The sequence below is a fragment of the Leopardus geoffroyi genome, chromosome C2, assembly GCF_018350155.1.
Source record: "Leopardus geoffroyi isolate Oge1 chromosome C2, O.geoffroyi_Oge1_pat1.0, whole genome shotgun sequence".
NCBI classification, from domain to species: Eukaryota; Metazoa; Chordata; class Mammalia; order Carnivora; family Felidae; genus Leopardus; species Leopardus geoffroyi.
In genome coordinates this window covers 72,067,007-72,088,381 of record NC_059333.1, presented here as the reverse complement: position 1 = coordinate 72,088,381, position 21,375 = coordinate 72,067,007, and the positions used below count along the sequence as shown (strand labels likewise).

Sequence of the window (21,375 nt, the reverse complement as noted above, 5' to 3'; positions counted from 1 at the left end):
TTTTTGCCTGTTTTTATGTATAAATATATACATAAACTTTATTGAGATGTAATTCACATACCATTATAATTCACATGCCCATTTATTTATTTATTTTTATTAAATTTTTTTTTTCAACGTTTATTTATTTTGGGGACAGAGAGAGACAGAGCATGAACGGGGGAGGGGCAGAGAGAGAGGGAGACACAGAATCGGAAACAGGCTCCAGGCTCTGAGCCATCAGCCCAGAGCCCGACGCGGGGCTCGAACTCACGGACCGCGAGATCGTGACCTGGCTGAAGTCGGACGCTTAACCGACTGCGCCACCCAGGCGCCCCTACATGCCCATTTAAAATGTGCAATCCAGTGGTTTTTAGACTATTCAGAGTTGTGCATCCATTATCATATCTATTTTAGAACATTTTCATCACCCCAGAGAGAAACCTGGTCCCCATTATCAGTCACTCTCCATTTCTCCCTAACACTCCAAGCCCAGTATAACCACTAATTTACTTTCTGTGTATAACTTTTCCTATTCTAGATATTACATATAAATGGAATCATACAATAAGTGGTCTTTTGTGACTGCCTTCTTTCATATAGCATAATGTTTTCAAGATTTCAAGATCCATATTGTAGCATGTATCAGTACTGCATTCCTTTTTATGGCCAAATATCATTTGTTTCTAGAGATATAACTTATATACAATAGAGTGCACAAATCTTAAGTGTACAGCTCAATAAATTTTTACATATGTATACCTGTCTTCCCAGAAGACTCTCATGTCCCTGCTCATCAGTATCCACTTTCCCCAATTTCCTCTTTTTCCTCTGGCTTCTATTCATCATAGATTTAGCTTTGCCTGTTTTTTTTACCTTTATATAGATGGAATCATAGAGTATATTATTTTGTGAATAGCATATGCTTTTAGAAACACACTACTGTTAAGCAACTCATTTGAATACTGACTTTTAGAAGATAAATTGTCTTATCTAATCTGTAGAGAAATCTCTCTTAACTACAGAAAACTGTATATTTGTGTCTTTGGTCTATTCTTATCTCTTTTATAAAATGTTCTTAAAGGGGCATCTGCGTGGCTCAGCATGAGCCTATTTGGGATTCTCAATCTCTCCTTCTCTCTCTCTGACCCTTCCCTGCTCTCTCTGTCTCTCTCAAAATAAAACACTAAACTAAAAAAAAAAAAAAAGTTCTTAAAAAGGATAACATTCATATGCACACGTCTCCTAAAAATGGGTGTTTTCACTTATCTTTATTATAGCTTTAGCATATCTTAACTAAGCTTATATAAGTGATTTTATTTTTTTATATTAAAAATTTTAATGTTTATTTTTGAAAGAGAGAGAGAGACAGAGACAGAGTGTGAGCAGGGGAGGGACAGAGAGAGAGGGAGACGCAGAATCTGAAGCAGGCTCCAGGCTCTGAGCTGTCAGCATAGAGCCCGACATGGGTCTTGAACTCACAAACTGTGAGATTATGACCTGAGCCTAAGTTGGACACTTAACTGACTGAACCACCCTGGTGCCCCATATAAGGGATTTTTAAAAAGAAGTATGTTTTAATTTTAAAATCTAATCTTAAAAATCTGTCCTTATCTGAAAACAAATCAAAGTGATGTTTTCCCAGTCCCTGGATTCAGACCAATCATGATGCGATTTGTTTAGAATTTAAAATTCTAAGTGAACATCACTATAACCCACAGAAATTAAAAGAATTATGAGGGAATGTAATGAACAATTAAATGCCAAAAAAAGTTGACAATTTAAATGAAATAGACATTGCTAGAAAGAGAGAAATTGCCAAAACTGACCCAAAATTAAATAGAGAATCTGAATGACGTATCCCAAGTTAAAAAATAAAAATAAAAGAAGTAGTCTTTAAAAATCTTCCCACAATGATAAGTCCAGACCCAGATGCTTCATTGGTGAATTCTTTCAAACATTTAAGGAAGTAATAGCTTTCTATTCTGAATAAATGGTTTCAGAAAATAGAGGAAAAGAAAATACTTTCTATCCCCTTTTGCGAAGCCAAACATCAAAGCCAGGCAAAAAAAAGCACAAGAAAAGATAACTATCGTTCAAAATTTCTCACAAGCTTAGGTGCAAAAATCTGTAACAATATATTAACAAATTAAATCCAGGAATATTTAAAAAGATTTATATAACATGACCAAGAGGGATTTCACTCAGGAATGCAAGATTGGTTTAGCATCCTAAAATCAATTAATCTAATACACTATAAGTAACAAAAGACAAAAACAGAATATGCATGTTTCAGTAATACAGAAAAAGCATATGACAAAACCCAACACCTATTATAAAAGCTCTAAACAAATTGCAAAAATAAGGGCGGTTCCTCAGCTGGTAAAGGCATCTACAAAACATCTAGGGTTAACATAATATTTAATGGTGAAAGATTGGATGCTTCACCCCTAAGATTGGAAAAAAGGCAAAGATCTTTGTCCTTGTTACTTCTATTCAGCATCGTGCTAGAGATTCTAACTAAGGCAACAAGGGATAATAAAAGGAAATTAAAGGCATCCAAATTGGAAAGGAGTAAGTAAAACTGTCTTGAGTCATAGATTACATGATCTCAAATGTAGAAAATCCTAAGGAATCTACCAAAGTGCTAGAACTAATCATTGAGTTTAGCAAATTCACAAGACATTAGATCAATATACAAAAATCATCTGAAATTACACACAGACACACATTTGTACATATAAATCAACTTGCATTTTTATATACCAGTAAGGAACAATCCAAAAATACAGTGAAGAAAAACAATTCCCTTCATAATAGCATCAAATAGAATAAAATACTTATGAAACAATTTAACAAAAGCTTTTAAGTAGTAGAGTTAAGTTAACTCTGTAGAGGAAAGAGAATTCCTGCATTCTTATTTTAGCTTTGCCTCTGAGTAATTGCATATAACTGATATAACTTATTTGAACCTTGTTTTCCTCATCTGTAAATTGAGGATACTGACTGTTGTACTACTTGCCTCACAGGGCTGTTATGAGCATTAGAACATATTTAAAGTTGGGGAGCCTGGGTGGCTCAGTCGATTAAGCATCCAACTTCAGCTCAGGTCATGATCTTGCGGTCTGTGGGTTTGAGCCCCGCATCGGGCTCTGTGTTGACAACTCAGAGCTTGGAGCCTGCTTCAGATTCTGTGTCTCCCTCTCTCTCTGCCCCTCCCCTGCTCACGCACTCTCTCTCTCTCAAAAATTAATAAACATTAAAAAAATTTAAAAAATATTTACAATGTAAAGCATTATACAGAGATAATCATACTTAATAAAGCATTCAGGAGCTGTTTGCCTTCGCAGTCCCTTAGTTGAAGTGGTAGAAAAATGCACAATAGAAGCTTGGCAATTTCATCACATAGAATAGAGTTGGGTGTTCTGCCATGTGATGGAGGAGCCATCATTCTGGACCCAGTTAGTTGGGACTATGCTTAGTTTCCCAGCCACCTCGCTCAATATTATCCTGAAATCACCAGCAAGATATTTATCTTTCTTTTTTTTTTTAATTTTTTTTTATGTTTTATTTTTTATATTTAAGAGAGAGAGAGAGAGAGAGAGAGAGCAGGGGAGGGGCAGAGAGATGGAGACAGAATCTGAAGCAGGCTCTAGGCTCCAAGCTAACGCCCGATGAGGGGCTTGAACTCTCGAGCAGTGAGATCGTGACCTGAGCCAAAGTTGGACACTAACCAACTGAGCCACCCAAGCGCCCCAAGATATTTATCTTTCATATCATGATTTAGCAATTTACCTCTTTGGTAAAAGGTTGCAACTTTCACCTGTCATTTTGGAATGCCTTTTTTTCTTTGTATGTTATGAGGTTTTAGGAGGAATTTAATCACCAGCATATTGAATAACTGATTGTTCTTTAAAGCTGCCATTTTTTGAGTATTTCAGTCTATACCATTGAATTTAACTTTCTTTTCCTTCACTTTCCTTATCTTAAGGGCTTACAGCAGCCAGCTCCTTTTTCTGATGAAATTGAAGTAGACTTTAGTAAGCCCTATGTCAGGGTAACTATGGAAGAAGCCAGCAGAGGAACTCCTTGTAAGTAAATGCTTAATTATTTTGTTGTTTTACTCTGTTTTTAGCATTCAGTTGTATTTATCAGATATGCACCTACTTTCTATATTCTTTCCTCAGTTTACCTATAAACTGGGTATAAAAAGGGTAGTTGGGAGAGGGTTTCCTCCTATCTCCCAGCTGTTTTATTTGGGAGTATAACTGCATTCCATAAGATTTCATTTTTTCTTATCATTTTAAGCTTGTTTCCTAGGATGTTGTTACAGCTGTGAGATATAGTGGTACATACTTGCTTCCTGGGCTGTTGTCACAACTATGAGGTATAGTAGAACAGAGACAATAGGATATTAGCCTGAGCTGGATTATAACCTTGTCTGTTTTTACAGAGGTCTGAATACTATGTCAGGCTGTCACATTTTTAATAGCCTTCAGAATTGTCCCCCAGATCTCCCTTTCTATAAGTTAATACCCTTGCTAGACACCGCTGAATGTTAGAGGATAAAATATCCTAAGGGGGGAGTTGCTTATCACTTAACTTTATCTTTACTGATACAATCTTTTAGGTTTTTTTAAAAACTCACTTTATTATTTTTAAACCCTATACTCTTTTATTTGTATGCTTAGTTTACATCATTAAGTAGCAATTTTTGACTACGTAAGCTATTAATATGTGTTCTAAATACTCTTCCTGTTTTGGACAAGTGGTTTTAGAGATTTTTGTTTTTAATTTGAGTTATTTCATTTATTTGTTTGTTTATTTTTGAGAGAGAGAGGGTGCAGGTGAGCAAGGGGCAATAGAGGGAGAGAGAGAATCCCACAAGGGGCAGAGAGAGCGAGAGAGAGAGTGAGAAGCGGGGCTCCCTTGAAACGGGGCTCATGCTTACCCCAAGTGGGGCTCGTGCTCACCTGAGGTGGGGCTTGATCTCACCCAATGTGGGACTCAAACTCAGGAACTGTGAGATCATGACCTGAGCTGAAGTCAGATGCTTAACCAGCTGAGCCACCCAGGTGGCCCAGTTTTAGGGATTATTTTAAAGAGAAGCTTCCTTGGGTATTTGTTAGAAATACAAGGTCATATAGGCAGCTGTCCTTACTTATCTGTAAATTCTCCAAATCTTTTTTTCAATCCTTTTTTGGTTCTTTCCATTACTATGGTAAGTGTTCTGTCTCCTCTGTAAATGTGGGCCTAGACTCAAACCCAGGTAAACACTAAGGAATAAGAGGCAGTTACAGCCACAAATGTATACATTTCCAATATGTAGAAGATATTTGTGGTTACTTCTTAATAGTGTTAGTATATTTGTTCTCTGTTGTAATGGAGGAGTAGTAAAATATGAATAGATATAGACGCTGGACAGTTTCAGGCCAGGGAGCCCAGTACTCCTTAGCTAAATCATGGCTATATGAAACATAGTTTTTGAGTCCTCAGAATTTCAGATAATGCTTTTTTTTTTCCAAAAGTGTTTGTATATGTCTCATGTTGATCACAGCCCTTCTGATTCATGATGTGGCATTTTAGGCTTGGTTCCCCTTGAGTAATAAGCAGGTTGATGGGGCAGGGTAAAATGACAACAAGGAAAAACAGGGTATGGGTAACAAGGCATAGTGGTGTCAGATCAGAGTTCGAAATGCCATCAAACAGTTCAAGGATCATGTTCAGATGTGATAGCAGAGCATGTTGAAGGCAAAACTTTTCATATGCTCTCTAATAACACATTCAGAATGTAGTACCTCACATTACCCAGCTTGTTGTTAGTCTACCCACAAATCATTTGTGGCCAATAAAATGTATGTGTACTTGAAGCTTATAACTCATATGCACTAATTTTTAACAATTTTAGAATTAATTCATAGAATTTTATAAGTCATTTTTGAGATCATCTACTTTATCGTCTCATTATATACATGAAGAAATTAAATTAAAGTCCATAGAAACTAAGAAGTGAAAGGTCCCCTGTAGTAAAACCAATAATTAGTGATAGAATTGAAACTAAAACCTAAGTTTTTCCATCTTCATGTTCTTTTTACCCTGGAGTGGTGCTGCTCTTTGTAGACATTAGTTATAAATAATAGAAGGCCATCGGCAAACTGATTGCATTTTAGGTGGAACAGATAGTCACACATTTGCTTATAAAATTTGCTGGTCTAGTTTGATCTCCAGTATTTCTCCTATATCTGATTCTGCCTGTTCAGTTTTATGTTAAATAACCAAGGGACTATTCATGCCAGTATTGGACAAGGAGTAAGCCAGGGGGGCATCCTTCCCTCCACCATGTTTTCATTAGGGAGGTTAAGGACTCCCTTAAGAAAGGAGTTGGTAATAATCTAGGAGAAAACTCACTACCCAGAGAAAAAAACAAATATAGCTTGAGAGAAGATTATTCCTTTAGGAAGATGAAAGAAAAAAATCAGCAATGTGTTTTCTAGGAGAAAGGAAAAGAAGTCAAAGTTGGAAGGGCAACAGAATCCGTTAGAAACAAAATGTTTTGGGGATAGGTATTTGAGAGAATATATTAAAAGACACAATAAATTGAAAGCCACGTTTGTTCTGTGTAAGGAGAACATATATTTATTTAGTGCAAAGACTATAATTTATATTAAAAACCAGGACCATTTTGAAAGTGAAAGGGGGTTGCTCTTATTAATATGCTGAAACAACAGATGTAAATCAGATGGTTTGGTTATCCTGGCCAGTAGCCACTTGGGAAAAGAATGGGTAACTTGCACTTAGTCCTCAGATTTTCTCATTAACAGTGATCTTTCTGGCCATTTGCTTACTATACCCCCCCCCCCCAGGTTTGCCAAAGACTTGGGGGTAAGTCATAGGGAATTGAGAGGCCGGGTGGCTGAGAAAACACTGAAGAGGGCAAGGAGCACATCTGGAGTTGGTCCGAGAAGGGGTTTGGTGGTGACTTGGCCTTATATGTGATGATTAACCCTGACAAACAGCCCGTTGATCAACAGTATTTGGTACTACTTCCACCATCCTGGAAATGTGTTTATGGCGCTAAATCCCCCTCATCTCACTTTGCCCTTGTTGTATGCTAATGTCAAAGAAACAGTAACAAAGTATTCTTAATCTTTGTGTTCTATCCTTTGTCTTTTAGGATCAAAAAAAATGAGATCATAGCCACTCTGGACTTGTTTAGGAAAGATGGATTTCTAAGATGTAGAAGAAAGATTATGCTCCTCAGGTTTTGTTGTGTTTTGCTTTGTTTTATAGATGAGGAAACTGAGTGTTAAAGAGGTTAAGATTATAGAGGAAGGAGGCTAGTCGTTAAGTTTGAGCTATAAGCTTTTTGACTCTTAAATCCATTATGTTGTTTTTCATTGTATTGGTGTATCTATTTTATTTAAAAATTTTATTTCCTGTATTACAAAACCAATACATTTCCATAGCCTAACATTTACAAAATACATTAAGGGTACAGAGTGAAAAGTCTTCCTATTATCACTATCTCACAGCCACCCAGTATCTCTCCCTTCCACCCTTAGTAGGTGTATCATAGTATGTTCAGTCTTCCATTGAAATTTAAGTTGTTTCCAAACTTTTACTATTACAAACTATGCTGCCATGAATACCATGCATATTTACAAATATATGTATGAAATAAATTACTAGAATTGGAATAGCCGGGGTAAAGGGTATAAGCATTTTTGTGTCTTTTGACACATATTATCTAATTACCCTTCTTAAAAGTTGTACCAGTTTATATTTCTAACACCAGTATATGATTTCTCAGTTTAAATGTTTATTTATTTTTGAGGAGGAGGGAAGGGCAGGGAGAGAGAGGGAAACACAGAATCCAAAGCAGGCTCCAGGCTCCAAGCTGTCCACGCAGAGCCCAAAGTAGGATCAAATACACAAACTGTGAGATCATGACCTGAGCTGAAGTCTGATGCTTAACTGACTGAGCCACCCAGGCACTCTCTATTATTTCTTAGTTTAAAAGCTACTTGTTTAAAGTTTAAATCCACCTGGGTGGCTTAGTCAGTTAAGCAGCCAACTCTTGATTTTGGCTCAGGTCATGATCTCATGGTCATGAGGTTGAGCCCTGTGTCAGACTCTGCACTGAGTGTTGAGCCTATGTGGGATTCTCTCTTCCCTTCTCCTTCTGACCCTCCCCCGATTGTGTGCATTCTCTCTCTCTCAAAATAAATAAATGATCTTTTTAAAAAGGCTACTTACTTATGGATAAACCTATCTGGAAAGAAAAGTCCATAAACTTCTGGGAACCAATTTCCTCCCCCTTGATTTGTTGTTCTCAAGACAAGGGTGTTGTATCTTACGCCTACCTTCAGTATGGTATATCTGATGAGACTTTGGCCCTTCTTTCCCAGACGATGTAGCTGCTCCTACTGTTATTTGCTGCTGCTGCTGCTGCTGCTGCAGTGAAATAACTCTTCTTTTATTTACATATAGGAATATATTACTAGGACTTTTTAGATTTATTATTTGAAGTATGATGAACCATTATGTCAATTCCATTCTCAGTGTGTTTGTTAGGCTTTGGAATTAGTCTTGTACTCAAAGAGATCATTTCCTGGCTTTTCTTTCATAGTCCACCACCACTGAAAATAAATTGGCAATCTGTTCTCTATCATTTTCACCAATGGAAAGAAGAGGAAAAGCTCTAATATAAAGTCCTATAATATTTGTATTTGACTTTCAAATACTTAGTATATATCACCCTCTACTGAGAAAGTATAACATGCTCACTGTCAAGGAGAAATACTTGAAGGAATCCTATCTGTTATCACAGAGCAGGTGCTGAAGGTGAATTTGGGACTGAGAAGCAGTAAGTTGATAACTGGTACTTAACCTTCCCTTTTTCTCAGTCTCACCTCTTTGGATCACTCCTTACTCACTGGGCAATCAGAGGGAAGTTTATTTTCATAGCAAAGCTTAGTTATTAGTAATCAAGGCAGCCTGAAAATGAGAGAGCAAGCAGCCAGAGTATACCTTAGCTATACTCTATTTAAACATGACTGAAATTTAAACATAAGCTGAAGGTGAGGATTTTAAAATTTAGGACACATATGTTATGTAACTCTTCCCATTTACTTCTAAAATAACTTTAAGAAAAAGCAATCATGATATCCAGTTACATGAGCAGTTTGGTGAAATCAGGGTAACAGAGTCAATGGATGTGATGTCAAAAGGGTCTTTGTAGCCAAGGAAGTCTGATGTTATTCCTCACAACCCCAGTCTGCCCCTAAATTAGGGTGAATATTCAGAAAACAAGAGAGGGGCATGCAAGGGAGGAAACACAGTGCCATTTCCACTTGTCAAATATGAGATATTGAATCGATGTGTTTTTGTGATAAATTCTTTCCTTTGGATTTAGGTGACCGGCCTGTGAGAGTTTATGCAGATGGAATATTTGACTTATTTCACTGTGGTCATGCCCGGGCTCTGATGCAAGCAAAGAACCTTTTCCCTAATACATACCTTATTGTAGGAGGTAAGAAAATATCTGATAACTTTAGGTGATTTCCAGAAAAAAATTATAGTAGCATTTTTCTCCTTTCATAACCTGAGCCCTGGCTCTTATTTTGGTTTTAAAATGAGGGATGTAGAGCAGCCTCTCTAAAACACGAAGTATATGAAGTACATGAAGTATACAGACCTGGTGAAAGAAACTACAAGCTCTTTGACCTGAGATGTCCAGTTTTGTTTTGTTTTGTTTTGTTTTAAAGTTTTATTAAGTAATCTCTGTACCCAACATGGGGCTCAAATTCACGACCCTGAGATGAAGAGTCACATGCTCTTCCAATTGGGCCAGCCAGGTGTCCAGAGATGTGTAGTTTTTATCTCACTGTTTTCATTTGAGTTTCTACAGTTTGGGGAGCAACAGTGACCCCTATTGCCTACTTAAGAACAGCATTTACTAGATTCCAGTTTGTCATTTTGAATCAACTGAAGTAGGAAAGTCTGTTAAGCGAATGTTATGTGATCCAGTACAGTCTTACAAAAATGTAATAAGGAAACATTTTAAAAATTTGTTTTAATGTGTATTCACTTTTGAGAGAGAGAGTCAGAGTGCAAGCAGGGAAGGGACAAAGAGAGAGGGAGACACAGAATCCGAAGCAGGCTCCAGGCTCTAAGCTGTCAGCACAGAGCCCGACATAGGGCTTGAACCCACAGACCCGATCATGACGTGAGCTGAAGTCAGACACTTAACCGACTGAGTTACCCAGGTGTCCTAAGAAAATATTTTTAAAAACTTAATTGCTGTAGAAATTCACAGCAGGTTAATTTCGAAGTCTTCTCCAAAGTGTGAACATACTGTTTAGTGTGTATTGCTCCTGAAGGTATATCTTGGATTAGGAAAAGCATTGCTACCCAGAATGAGCTATATCCAGAAAATACTTCTCCATGTGGGGAGATCGGTTACAGTCCTAGGAAATGGGAGAGGTTGGTGGCTGAGGAATGGTTAAGCAAAGGGGACTTTGACTTACAACTTTATGATGTGGTGAACTCAGTTTGCAGTGATGAGCTCACACACAACTTCAAAGGCTTCACAGTGATGAATGAAAATGAGCGCTATGATGCCGTGCAGCACTGCCGCTATGTGGATGAGGTGGTGAGGAATGCCCCCTGGACCCTCACGCCAGAGTTCCTCGCGGAACACCGGGTAAGAGACTGAGTACATGTCCCCATTCCCCTTCTGGAATTCCCTCGACTCTCAAGACTTCCAGGACTCAGGCTAGTTTTCCACTAGCCGTATTTTACTTATACGTTCTGTGTAAATTTCACATGGAGGAGATGACAGTGGTTTCACTACTAGTCATCCCTAAGATTTATATGGGGTTTGGTGGCTTAAAAGCACTTTTACATCCATTATATTTCATTTGTTCCCCACAGTCTTATTGGGTAGTTATGGTTTCTACTTTAAATTTTTTTAATGTTTATTCATTTTTTGAGTGAGAGAGAGAGAGAGAGAGAGAGAGAGAGACAGAGAGAAAACGTGAGTGGGGGAGGGGCAGAAAGAGAGGAAGACACAGAATCAGAAGCAGGCTCCAGGCTCTGAGCTGTCAGCACAGAGCCTGATGTGGGGCTTGAACTCATGAACCATGAGATCATGACCTGGCCAAAGTTGGATACTTAACCAACTGAGCCACCCAGGTGCCCCTATGGTTTCTACTTTATATCTGAGAACAGAGCCAGAAAGACCAAATAACCTGGTCCAGGATACACAGTAGCAGGGCTAGAAACTGAACTCTTCAGTTAAGTGATATTTATCCTCCCTCACTATGGATGTGTCTGTCCTCCTAATATACCAGTCCTTTAGAATATACAGAGCTTCAGCCATGTTCTCAGAAGTTCCAGGAAATAAGACAGATAAACATAGACTTCTTTTGTATTGACTTAATCTAGTTTCAGGGCTTTGATTTTGGGCTAGATGTTGTGTGAGATCAACACACAGGGGGGTGTCTCACTTTTACTCATTGAGTTAGTATTATAAAACCCCTCACCTTCTTTTAATTCTCACACATTAGAGAAACAGGTTTCCTATAAAAGGTGAGTATAAAAGATGAGAAGGGTCTATCAGATCAGGTCGGCGGCCCTCAAGCTTGAGGAATATTGTCAGTTCTCAGCAAGAGTGATGTTTGTTAAAACTAGGATTGTGACAGACCTTTTGTAATTCTTTAGCTTTTCTATATCTATACTTGGCAGCTGATGTACCAAAGGTGATGAACAAGATTATTCTCAGCAACACAGCCAGGCAGGCCCAGGCAGAAGAGGGTAGAGGAACTTTTAACTTCTCTTTTCTCCTTATTAGCAGTGTATCCTCAACCAGCCGTCTTACTTGCCCACCATTCTGATTTTCACTTTGCTGCCTATTGACCCCTGATAAATTGTCCATAAGTAACCAAGATGTTAGCCGAGAGTCTCTGACACAGTCCTGGGCATGGTTCATACTACAGTGGCTTCTGGAACTGGGTATGGTTGTGTTAGCAATTGTATTAGTAAATGCCATTTGGCCTGCTCAGGAATGACTAAGTAAGGTTAGCATGTCTGTCTGAAAGATTTTTGATCCCAGTGGCGTTGTTCTCTTCTCATTGTTGCAAGAGGTATTGACAGTAGTAAAGTGATAGAGCCTAAGACCAAAAGGTCTCTTGTGGCTTTGAGTTTTACATTTCTCAGGAGTATAGATGTATCTGTTCTAGTAAAAGGGCTCTTGGCTGCTATTTTTATATTCCCACTCATCTCATGGACTGAGAGAGAAACCAGCTAACAACGAAGTGACCTCTTTTGCATATTTTTAGAAACCCTTATTTGACCAACCCTTATAGACCTGGGAGGATGGGGAGATTTCCTTTCTTCTTTCCTTGGCTCCACTCACTAGCTAACACACCAGCAAATTCTCCAGTCCTATTTACTATAGTATGATGACTGGTATGCAGTGTGAGGGTAGCACTTCCAGTATACCAGGAGAAATAGTTAAAAACAGAAACTGGCCAACTTCATGTTTATGATTGATAAATAATTAGTTTGGGTGGCTTATGAATGAATCACGGAATGTATGAAGCAAAGCAAAGAGAGATCAAGAAAAAAAAGTCCATTCGAGGCCTGGCCTCTCCTTGTCCTTTATCTGGGTCTGGGAGAGTATTTATTGAAAGAGTATTTACTGGTTCTTTCTGATGGCAGTTATCCTGGGTTTTAAATGAAGTTTCCTTATTTCAGATTGATTTCGTAGCCCATGATGACATTCCTTATTCTTCTGCTGGGAGTGATGATGTTTATAAGCACATTAAGGAAGCAGGTGAGTAAGCTGATGTATATCCTCACTTTATGGAGTTTCAGGGGCATCTACTTTACAGAGGAAAATGTATACACTTAGAAATTCAACATCTACTTTCCGGTCACACTTCATTTCAGATAAAAGGTTAAGGTGAGCATAGTTCTGACATCCATCAATTCTCAGTCTAAACATCTACTTTTGATATCTCTTTTAATATCTCTTTTGATATCTCTTTTAACACACACACACACACATATACATTTGTTGTTGTTGTTGAGAGAGAGAGAAAGAGAGAGAGGACACAAGTGAACAAGGGGCAAAGAGAGAGAACTGGGGCTCACCCGAAGCAGGACTTGTACTCACCCAAAGTGGGGCTCGAGCTCACTTGAAGTGGGGCTCATGCAAACTCATGAACTGTGTGAGGTCATGACCTGAGCTGAAGTCAGATGCTTAACTGACTGAGCCACCCAGGTGCCCACCCCATATTTTTCTTAATATTAGGACCATATAGCTCCTGCTTTCCTTGCCCCTAGCCTTTAATTCAGTCCTCCTATCTGTCAGTATCTCCAGATTTCACTTAATAATAGCAGATTCTGCTTTTTGAGGAAAACGGTGTTGCTCCCGGTTTTCATCTAGTCCTACTGTCTAAGTTAACCAGAATGTCACAGTGTTTGTATGTGTTCTTGGATTAGGCATGTTTGCTCCAACACAGAGGACAGAAGGTATCTCAACATCAGACATCATCACCCGAATTGTCCGGGACTATGATGTGTATGCCAGACGGAACCTACAGAGGGGCTACACGGCAAAGGAGCTCAATGTCAGCTTTATCAATGTGAGTTCCAACCTCATCCCAGAATTCCATGGCCTGATAGGACACACATTTGCCTCCCACTTCATCTAAGCTGAAGTTGCTTCTTTTCAGTCTGTTTTAATTGTCACCTCCAAAATTCAGTGATTGCCTCTTTGCTGATAACACTATGCTAAGCTATTTACAAAGAGAATAAAACAGAGGCATTTTCTGCCTTTATAGCTTACTATCAACACATTGATATAAAGATGTACAGCTAAATAAATAAATAAAAATATGTAACTTACCTAGTACAGTATTTATATCAATTATGTTTATTTACATTTTATTTTTTTAAAGTTTTATTTTGAGAGAGAGAGAGAGAGAGCGCGCACGCAAATGGGGGAGGGGCAGAGAGAGAGGGAGAATCCCAAACAGGCTTGGCACCATTGGTGAAGAGCCCGATGCAGGGCTTGACCCCATGGAACTGTGAGATCATGTCCTGAGCTGAAACCAAAAGTTGGATGCTTAACCAACTGAGCCACCCTGATACCCTCTATATCAATTATATTTAAAACAGTAGTTCTTAACCTTTTATTTATTATTATTATTATTATTATTATTATTTTGGTTGGTCTTTGGAAAATCTAATGAAAGCTATTCCCTCTGTGGATAGTGACACGCAACATTTTGCATGCAGTTTCTCAGGACATGTGGACCTAGGTTTTAAAATTTGATTTATGAAAGCAAAGTTTATCTTAGCTAATATTGCCTTTAAGAAACAAATGGCTACACATTTTATTTGGAAATTGTATCTTAATAAAGTTGGTTTTAAAAGAAGGAAGCTGCTAACTCTATCTTCGACACAAGTAGCTTACTGTGCTCTCTTACCTGTTTCTAATTCTGTGAATTATCAATAGGTGAAACGGTTTCATCTAAATATGATTTATCTATGCGGATAAGCTCTAGCTGTTGCTAACCACCTACTTCAGAATCTCTATGTTCAGTTGTTTAAAAATCCTAAATATGTTCCCTTTCCCCTTTGTGATCTGGAAATTATGAAAATACTTTTCATTTGGCAAAACATACCCCCCATCCCTAGAGGGTTCATACCATTTTCCCTTCTCTTTAGGGAAGCTTGTAGGACCAAAGAGTAGCCTCTTCCTTTTGCAACTGAGTAAACAGACCTCCAGATACCAAAAACTAAAATAAATAGCTCTTCTAAAATCATAGAATAAGCCAATGATAGAGGGGAAAACATCTAGTACAGTAAACTAAGTAAAAGATGCGCTACTGCAACCAATAATTCTTGGTGGTATTGTGCAGTAATCTTGTGGCTCCCTGTATGTCTTCATCTAGAATGGGGTTTGGGTTATGTTGGGCATGTTTATGTTCCAAGTTTATGTTTTGTCCTAAAAAATCGGATGCATTTGGCTATGTGTCTGCCTGTTACTGAGCCCGCTCTATCTATTTAGTTTAGTCTAGGCTTCCACAATGTTCGAGTTATCACCTTTTTGTATAAGATGACCATCCAGAGTATATTTTATGTTACTATGATAGAGAACTATGGGATACATTAGAGCGAAGTGAAGTTCTCATGGCTGGAAATAGTGTGAGTAGAGTGCCAGACCATTTTCTTCTTTCCCTTTGGAATGGAGGTCAGAGTGAGTATTATTTCTCAAAACAATTATTTCTTTACTTAGGAGAAGAAATACCACTTACAGGAGCGGGTTGACAAAGTAAAGAAGAAAGTGAAAGATGTGGAGGAGAAGTCAAAAGAATTTGTTCAGAAGGTTGAAGAAAAAAGCATTGACCTCATTCAGAAATGGGAGGAGAAATCCCGAGAATTCATTGGAAGTTTCCTGGAAATGTTTGGTCCAGAAGGAGCACTGGTATGTTCTTTCCTGATGGACAGTTTAGGGAATTTCAGGAAAATATAGGGAATTCTCATGCCGTGGAAAGAATTACAGAATTATAGAAAGAGATATCAACATTAAGTAGTTATCTAATTTGTCCCTTGTATTGGGCAGAACTATCTTTTGACTGTCCCCAAAAAGTTCTTTAAAATGTTCACAGAAGTTATACATTCTCCTAAATAATTTTGCCAACTCTTTGTCCAGATCTGGTGATAAGTAAGTAACCTTGCCCAGCTTACTTCTACACTATAGTTTTCAATAAAAGGAAAGGAAAGAACAAAGAATAGTAAAAAGAAAGCTGCCTCCACTACAAACAGCTGCTGCAGAATTGCTGGGTGAGGTGAGAATTCTGCCCTTGAGGAGTAGCAAGGTCTTTTCAAGCCAAATAGAAGGTGAAGTGTAGCAATTTAGCAAGTAAGCCCTCGGATATCAGGAAGGATCTAACTGTGAGACTGTTTGGTACCAGAATAGATTATTCAGGGAGAATATAGAATTTCCTTTTCAGAGAGCTCTACAACTAGAATAGGTACGCTTTTGTCTGAGTTAGTTCCTTTGTTTTTGCCTGGAGCCTGGAATGCAGACCAAGTAGCCATTTAAGAATTCCTTTGACATAGAAGTCAAGGATTGAGTGATAGCATGTGGGAACCCTTAGATAAGTTGCATAGCATGGACTACTTTAGGGAGGAAATTACTTAAACTTATAGCTGTGTCCCTCCCCTAGCTTATTCAATTACTTATGACATTGCACAGGGCACTTGTGATAATTTGAAGTCACAGATCCTCCAGTGGTGATTTAGTAGGATCCATAGGTTTCTTCTAATTTTACCTTTTGGTCTCCCCAGAAACATATGCTGAAAGAGGGGAAAGGCCGGATGCTGCAGGCCATCAGTCCAAAGCAGAGTCCCAGCAGCAGCCCCACTCGGGAACGCTCCCCCTCCCCGTCTTTCCGATGGCCCTTCTCTGGCAAGACTTCCCCGCCGTCCTCCCCAGCAAACCTCTCCAGGCACAAGGCTGCAACCTATGACATCAGTGAGGACGAAGAAGACTAAGTTTTCATCCCTCCTTTCCTCTCCCTTCCCTCTGTCCCATAACCTTCGGAAGCTCTCGGTTGAATTCCAAATTGTGATCCCAACACTAAACCTAAGGACAGCTACAAAAGAAAGAAAGTTGGGGCAGGAGGACCTAGGATGGGATCAGCCCATCCTCCAAGAGGCGTCACCCATTCACACCAAGAAGGAGGCTGAGTACACCTTAGAAGCCTGTTCTGCATCCATATTCCCTCTTCACAGACTTTGCTTTACTGTTTATGTTCATGTGATCTTGACAGGAAATTGTCATTTTTAGTAATTTTTTAAAAATCAGTCTTTCAAATGTTATAAGTAACTGATTTTTTGCCCCTGAGGAGTGGGCACAAGGAAGTGGTGTATTACCCAGAGGCCTTTTCTTCCTGATACACTATAGTGTTGCCTTCTGTTCTGAGGCAAAGTGGCTTGCCAAGTCCTTCAAGCAATGACCTGCTTATGAGTGATTTCATGGGGAGGGGCAAATAGCATAATTTTGGCGTCCTTAAAAAAAAAAAGCTAAAAGCTGAGTAAGCTCAGCCACAAATCACCTAAATGTACTGCTGGCACCTGTGTCAATGTGGCTTGAGAAGAAGGAGATCTGAGCCTAACTTTTCTTACTCCCTGAGGAGTTTCATATTGGACCCAATGGGGTCCATGGAAGACACTGATGGGGATGGAACCAGACCACATGGCATCATCTGCGGTTTCCCTGCTGTGTTCATCTTCCCAGAAAACTCTGTTGCCCAGTTATTTGGGAGCTCTGATCAATCTCATTCCTGCAGTCTACCTTTGAAGGAAGGAATGCTTTCAGGTTTATTGTGATTGAGGAGGGGAGTGGGGCACTACTCAATCCTATACAGGGTCAATTCAGGTTAATTTTCCCAGACAGGAGTAGGTCCCTGGCCCTGATACTCCTATTTCAATGCTTTATTACCTAGCTTTTTGCAAAGGGTACTTTGTAAATGTCTGCAGTTTGAACATGATCTGTTAATCCATGTTGCTCAAAGCCATACTGAATATTTGGAGAAATTTTGCACAGAATTTAAACACAGAAGCGTAAGGAAACACCCCCCTTTCTGAAGCCTTATCTTGAACTCTGCCCCTCTTAAGAAAGTTGTGGGGTTTTTTTTGTTTGTTTGTTTGTTTGTTTTCTTAAAGTTCTTGACTGGAACTAGTGCTCCAGGTAGTGTTCCTTTTCCTCTGAGAGTTGCAGCTGGTGGGGACTTCCCTCCCCTGCCCCTCCAGCAGGCCACAAAGCATGGGTTCACATTACAAGAGTATGGTAGGTTCTCTCTCTTCCCCATGTGTGCCTGCTGGTTATGGTGCCACTTCCCCTGTTAGGTTGCCCCTGGGGATTCACCACTTATATTTCCCATCAGAGATGCTGAAGCTTAACACTTGCAGTTGAGTGTGAGCTCATTTGAAACCTCTAGCATTCTACAGCTACATGACCTAGCAGACTGTCATCTTCAATAGTCCTGTAGCTGGGTTCAGGGGAAAACTGCTTATGTCCAGGCCCCACCCTGTCACTCATAAATACCCCTTGTGGGGGTGGAATTTTGATGTTTTCAGTGTTCGAAAACCACATTTTATCTTTCCTTGCCCCTGTGCTAGGGCTGTGAGCATCTCATAGTCTCCTCTCTAAATACTTTGTGATAAAACCTGCTCTTCTGCCTGAGGATCAGAGGCTAGAATCACTGCCTGCCTGCGCAGCAGGACTACCTTGGTTCCTAAAATTCTAATCACGCAGAGAGGCAGAGTAGAGACACAAAGAGAGGGAAATCTCTTGTTGTCGTGACGGCCTATGAAAACTGCATTTCTGACTCTTCTCATGAAGTGCTATTTGTGCTATCAAATCTGGTTTACTTGAGCTTTGGCTTAGAATCCTTCTTTTGAAACAGTTCAAGTTACTGTTTTCCTGCATTAGCCAGCTTCATAGGATCACATATTTTAACTTTGCTGCTTCAGTCTTCCTTCTTTGGGAATTTTGCCTATTATTCTCCCTGGTATAGAAACATGACGACGTCATTACTGAGGCTCACCTATGTGTTCCCTCAAAGTACACGTTAGCCAAATGTATTTGGCAAGGGAGATGCTCAGAATGTGGTTTTCCTCCCTGCAGTCAGTCCTCTCAAGCATACTGCCTGGGACCTCTTCCTCTGCTCTATCAGTGGGCTCTTTTTCACATTCCCTGCTCTTGGAATATAACAGCTGTGCTGGGAAGCTCTGTGAGACTACCAGGGCCAGCATATGCACGTGTTCTTGGAAAGCCCTCTCGTCCCTTTTGACAAGACTACAGTCTCAGTCTCCTAACACCAGTGCATCTTCAAATAATTGTGACTTTAAGCAAAATCTTTTATGGTGTGGCATATTTGCTTCTTTGGGATAAATGTGATCCTAAGTGCTGGACAAGGATGGGTGGAGGGAGGAAGCTGTTGGGATGATGCATTATTTGATTGTGCCTAATTCAATGAAGTTAGTTGTTTGCCTACCATGACCATGCCTGTGATCTGTAAATCTTTGAATATTAATTTTAATATTAACTGGTAATATTAGTTTCTAATTAGCTGTTTCCCTGAATCCCACACACAAAGCAATAGGCCAAATGTAGCAGAGATGGGAGAGCCTTAAAAGTTGGTTGGTTTCAGAGCGCAGTGTGTAAGACCGAAGAATGGAGACAGATGCTCAGGAGTTGGTGCCGAGGAGGTGCTTCCAGCAGTTATCTTGAGATGGCTGGGCAGAAAGCTTGCTCTTTTCCTGCACTAGACTCTGGAGCACTGAGGAACAGAGATTGAAGCTTTCGAGGAACAGAAATGGATCGTTCGTACTACTGTGGCTGTTTCTGATAGCTAGAGCCAAAGACCATTATTTTGCTGAGGCTTAGTTAGGTAAGAAGGGTGGGGATATGAGGAGGCTGAAGATCCTAAATGAGAAAAAACACGAAGGAGGTCAAGAGAACTTTTGACTTTTTCTGATTGCCGATAACCCGGCACCTGAGTTAGATTCTTCTTTTACTTGTGACCACACAGCTGGTCAAGCAGCTTCTGGATGGTCCCTCTACAGTGGTTCTTCACAGTGCTTTTGCTTCGCCAGATTATCTTGGTTTGTGGGTAGCTTCTGTTTTTCTGGAGCTGATTGCCTTTTTGACTCTGTTCTAGATCTCATGTCAAAAATCTTTCCAAATCAATTATATTTTGCTGCTTCTCTTTAATTCCCTAAAAGCCATAGCTTCTACCTTTTCTGTCATCACACACTTTCACCAGAAGTTGAACTAATACAGGTAGGAAAAAATACTCCCTTAATAATGTTTTTAACTAATGGTATTTTTTTTAAGCTTACCAATATAAGTATTTTTAAAGGTTGTATTTTGCAAAGTCATACAATGATTGTTCTTGTTTTCTCTCATAGAATAATAGATTGTCATGAGATAAAGAGTGGTCCCTAGCTTCTATTTTTCCAAATAAGTAGAACATGTCCTTGGGATTATATTATTAAATGTTAATTTTCTTTAAAAGAAGGAAAGATTTTCTGTCTGCCAAAGTTTTATGTTAATACTCAGATTGGGGTAGAGAACAAAAGTGCTAGGTGTAACACTGGGATGACTCAGGTTGTGTCCCTTTAGGTTTAAAGAGGGTTTTCCCACCCTTCTTAGGGGGCACCGACTGTTTTAAACACAGAGACTCGATCAGTTGGGTTGTCTTGTATCGAGGATGCTCAAAAGAAAAAGGCATGTTGGGAAGAAATGCTGGCCTTGGCATGAATGTTAGCCTCATCCCCAGTGCCAGCAACCCACAGGACGTTTCCTCAATCGGTGTTCAGTGTATTGTTTTCCTATGTGAGTGTTACTAATTGGTTCAGAGTTATTTTGGCCTTTGTCATTTAGCCAAATAAAGGCAAAGTGGTTTTACCTAATATTCCATTTCCTGTGTTTTTGACCTGGTATGCATGTGTGTAACATGTGTTATATATTTGGGGCTTTTGCCTATGCTCTCAATTTCTTTGCCTTTGCATCCTGATTTGTCTCCTCAAAGTTGTCCCATGGCCATATTATTAGGAAAATCCTTTTTCAGCTTTGCACAGAAGCTATTGTCCCACAAAGGGAGGCTGGTCCAGATCTATGAGGTCTAATGTCCTCAGTGCCCTAATGACACATCTGTCATTCAGAATCCATCAGGCTTCCATCTCTTCTTCAGAAGCCTGGTTTATTGGACACTGGGTTTGTGCTATTTTGCCTGGTTGAGTTCTTTTTTTTCTTTTTAGTTGACACACAATGTTACATTAATTTTAGGTGTACAACTTAGTGATTTGACAAGTTTATACATTATACTGTGTTCACCACAATATCATTAACTATATATTCCTTATGCTCTGCTTTTTATTCCTGTGACTTACTCATTCCACAACTGGAGGCCTGTATCTCTCAGTCCCCTTTACCCATTTTGTCCAACCTCCCACCCCCTCCCCTCTGACAACCATCAATTTGTTGTTTGTATTTATAGTTCCAATCCTGCTTTTCGTTTGTTTATTTTTTTTATTCCATTCATGAGTGGAATTGTATGGTATTTATCTTTTTCAGTCTGATTTATTTCACTTAGCATAATACCCTGTAGACCCATCCATGTTGTCTCAAATGGCATGATCTCATCCTTTTTTATGGCCATGTAATATTCCATATATATATATGTGTGTGTGTGTGTGTGTGTGTATGTGTGTGTGTATATATATATGTGTGTGTATATATATATGTGTGTGTATATATATATACATGTATATATATACACACACACACACACACAGACACATGCACAC

At 39.2% G+C, this 21,375-nt stretch overlaps 1 protein-coding gene across 3 annotated transcripts in view; it reads left to right on the top strand.

Moving 5' to 3' along the window:
• Positions 1–20,477, top strand: part of PCYT1A (phosphate cytidylyltransferase 1A, choline) — a 51,336-nt gene extending 30,859 nt beyond the window's left edge. For all 3 annotated transcript variants that reach the window (XM_045502457.1, XM_045502458.1, XM_045502456.1), the window contains 7 exons: positions 3,971–4,070; positions 9,395–9,511; positions 10,533–10,684; positions 12,739–12,817; positions 13,489–13,631; positions 15,290–15,478; positions 16,345–20,477. In XM_045502457.1, coding sequence (XP_045358413.1) covers positions 3,971–4,070; positions 9,395–9,511; positions 10,533–10,684; positions 12,739–12,817; positions 13,489–13,631; positions 15,290–15,478; positions 16,345–16,551 — 987 coding nt within the window. In that variant the 3' untranslated portion in view covers positions 16,552–20,477. The remainder of the gene's footprint in view (positions 1–3,970; positions 4,071–9,394; positions 9,512–10,532; positions 10,685–12,738; positions 12,818–13,488; positions 13,632–15,289; positions 15,479–16,344) is intronic.
• Positions 20,478–21,375: the final 898 nt, after the last annotated feature.